This window comes from Cebus imitator, unplaced genomic scaffold, assembly GCF_001604975.1.
Source record: "Cebus imitator isolate Cc_AM_T3 unplaced genomic scaffold, Cebus_imitator-1.0 Scaffold12, whole genome shotgun sequence".
Taxonomy (NCBI): Eukaryota; Metazoa; Chordata; class Mammalia; order Primates; family Cebidae; genus Cebus; species Cebus imitator.
In genome coordinates this window covers 10,508,176-10,510,508 of record NW_016107327.1, presented here as the reverse complement: position 1 = coordinate 10,510,508, position 2,333 = coordinate 10,508,176, and the positions used below count along the sequence as shown (strand labels likewise).

Sequence of the window (2,333 nt, the reverse complement as noted above, 5' to 3'; positions counted from 1 at the left end):
CATGTTGACCAGGATGGTCTCGATCTCTTGACCTCGTGATCCACCCGCCTCGGCCTCCCAAAGTGCTGGGATTACAGGCTTGAGCCACCGCGCCCGGCCAATTTTTTAAATAGTTGGAAAATAGTTTTGGCTGGGTGCGGTGGCTCATGCCTGTAATCCCAGCACTTTGGCAGGCCCAGGCAGATAGAATCACTTGAGGTCAGGAGTTTGAGACCAGCCTGGCCAACATGGAGAAACCGTATCTCTACTAAAAATACAAAAATTTGCCAGGTATGGTTCTGTGCACCTGTAGTCTCAGCTACTTGGGAGGCTGAGGAGAATTGCTTGAACCTGGAAGGTGGAGGTTGTAATGAGCCAGGATCGTGCTACTGCACTCTAGCCTGGGCAACAAAGTGAGACTGTGTCTCAAAAAAATACAAAATAGAAAATAAAAATTTTGACTTCATGGACCATTGAAAGGGCAGGGTCTTGGCCCCACCCGAACCCCCAAGACCCTTTGAGAATCGTTAGTCTAGCCAGTAATTGGCTCCCAGTAAATTGTAGTTAGTATTGTTATATATGGAAATTTTTATAACCAGAAGTACTATAGTACCATATAAATATTAATGGTGAGAAGTAAAGGTCATGGCTTCAAAGCTTTTTACTATATACTTTCTTGAAGGGTCCCAAATAAGATTGTCCTTCAGATGAAGCAAAAGAAACAACAGTGTTTTTCAAATACTAGTAATACATAAATGAATTCTTTGAGTTGAAATCTTGCTTTCAGAAATTTGTTAAATATATAATCATAAAGTTTTCATTTTTTTTTCCAGAAGAGAGGCTTTTCCTCCCATATAGAGTCATAGATCTTTGTAAAGAGAAAATTTATTACTTATTCTGAAACCACTGATAGAGTTTTTAGGGAATTATATAGTAGCCTCCTTCTATAAAGGTGACGTGGCCTCATCGTTAACCAGGTTGGGATTCGTGATTGGAAGGTCAGTCTTGATTTACTGGTTGGAGAGCCTTGACTTAAGCATTTATTACTGTTATAGATACAAGATTCCTTAATGGGGCTTTTTGAGTTGGGTTTGGGCATAAAGACAAAAAGCACAAGTGATATGATAACAAGTAATTTATACAAGTTGTCTTAAGATATCTGGGTACTTCGTATAGTTCACATCTTAAGATGTATGGACATAGTTTATATTAACTCTACCTATACTTTGAGACATGTAACCTCTAATCATATCGATTTTATCCTTTCTTCTTTTTCTTGGGGGTGGGTAGGTATAGATCATGGGGAATTCATATGCTGGGCAACTGAAATCTGCTCGATTTGAGGAGGCTCTCCACAACTCCATAGAAGCCTCCCTCAGATGTAGTAGTGTGGTACCACGGCCAATATTTTCCCAGCTATACCTGGACCCTGACCAGCATCCTTTCTCATCTGCAGGTAAGTTTCTCAGTCACACACATCTCTGGACTCCTTTTTTAAAAAGTGGGATTCTTCTTTTAGGTGTGAAGATTCCAAATCTTGGGACCTCTGAGATAAATTGGCTAAATGTTAGAAAATGCTAGACTTCGGCCGAACGCGGTGGCTCATACCTGTAATCCCAGCACTTTGGGAGGCTGAGGTGGGCAGATCACCTGAGGATGGGAGTTTGAGACCAGCCTGACCAACATGGAGAAACCCCATCTCTACTAAAAATACAAAATTAGCAGGGCGTGGTGGCACATGCCTGTAATCCCAGCTACTCAGGTGATTGAGGCAGCAGAATCGCTTGAACCCGGTAGGCAGAGATTGCGGTGAGCTGAGATGGCATCATTGTACTCCACCCTGAGCAACAATAGTGAAACTCCATCTCAAAAAAAAAAAAAAAAAGGAAAGAAAGAAAATGTTAGACTTATTTTCTTCAAATATGTCTTTGAGAACTGTGCATTTTCCCGTAAGCATCTTTTTATTAAATCTGCTATTATTTGCTTACTCAGATGTCAAACCCAAGGTGGAGGATCTGGACAAAGATTTGGCACATCGATACACTCAAAATGGGAGTCTGGATTTTTCTAACAGTTTAACAGTTAATGAAATGGAAGATGATGAAGATGATGAAGAAATGTCTGATTCAAACAGCCCACCAATTCCCTATTCACAAAAACCTGCCCCAGAAGGATCTTGCACTACAGATGGTGGGTTTCAGTTGTTTTCATTTCTCTGTTTTCTCTCTAATATTGTCTGACATATTTCTAATTACATGTGGTGCTCAAGGCTGGAAACTAGTAATTATGGTATGGAGAGGAATGAGGAATGATTATGTTCTCACTCACATTATCTCCTATCACTTCCCAACAGA

At 40.6% G+C, this 2,333-nt stretch overlaps 1 protein-coding gene across 4 annotated transcripts in view; it reads left to right on the top strand.

Annotated features, from left to right (window-relative positions):
* GREB1L (GREB1 like retinoic acid receptor coactivator) overlaps positions 1-2,333 on the top strand; it is a 315,577-nt gene that overhangs the window by 155,000 nt on the left and 158,244 nt on the right. For all 4 annotated transcript variants that reach the window (XR_005195569.1, XM_017498857.2, XM_017498849.2 and 1 more), the window contains exons 3-4: positions 1,270-1,435; positions 1,972-2,169. Coding sequence is in view for 3 of the 4 variants with exons in the window: in XM_017498857.2 (XP_017354346.1) it covers positions 1,279-1,435; positions 1,972-2,169 (355 nt within the window). In the remaining variant the exon portion in view is untranslated. The remainder of the gene's footprint in view (positions 1-1,269; positions 1,436-1,971; positions 2,170-2,333) is intronic.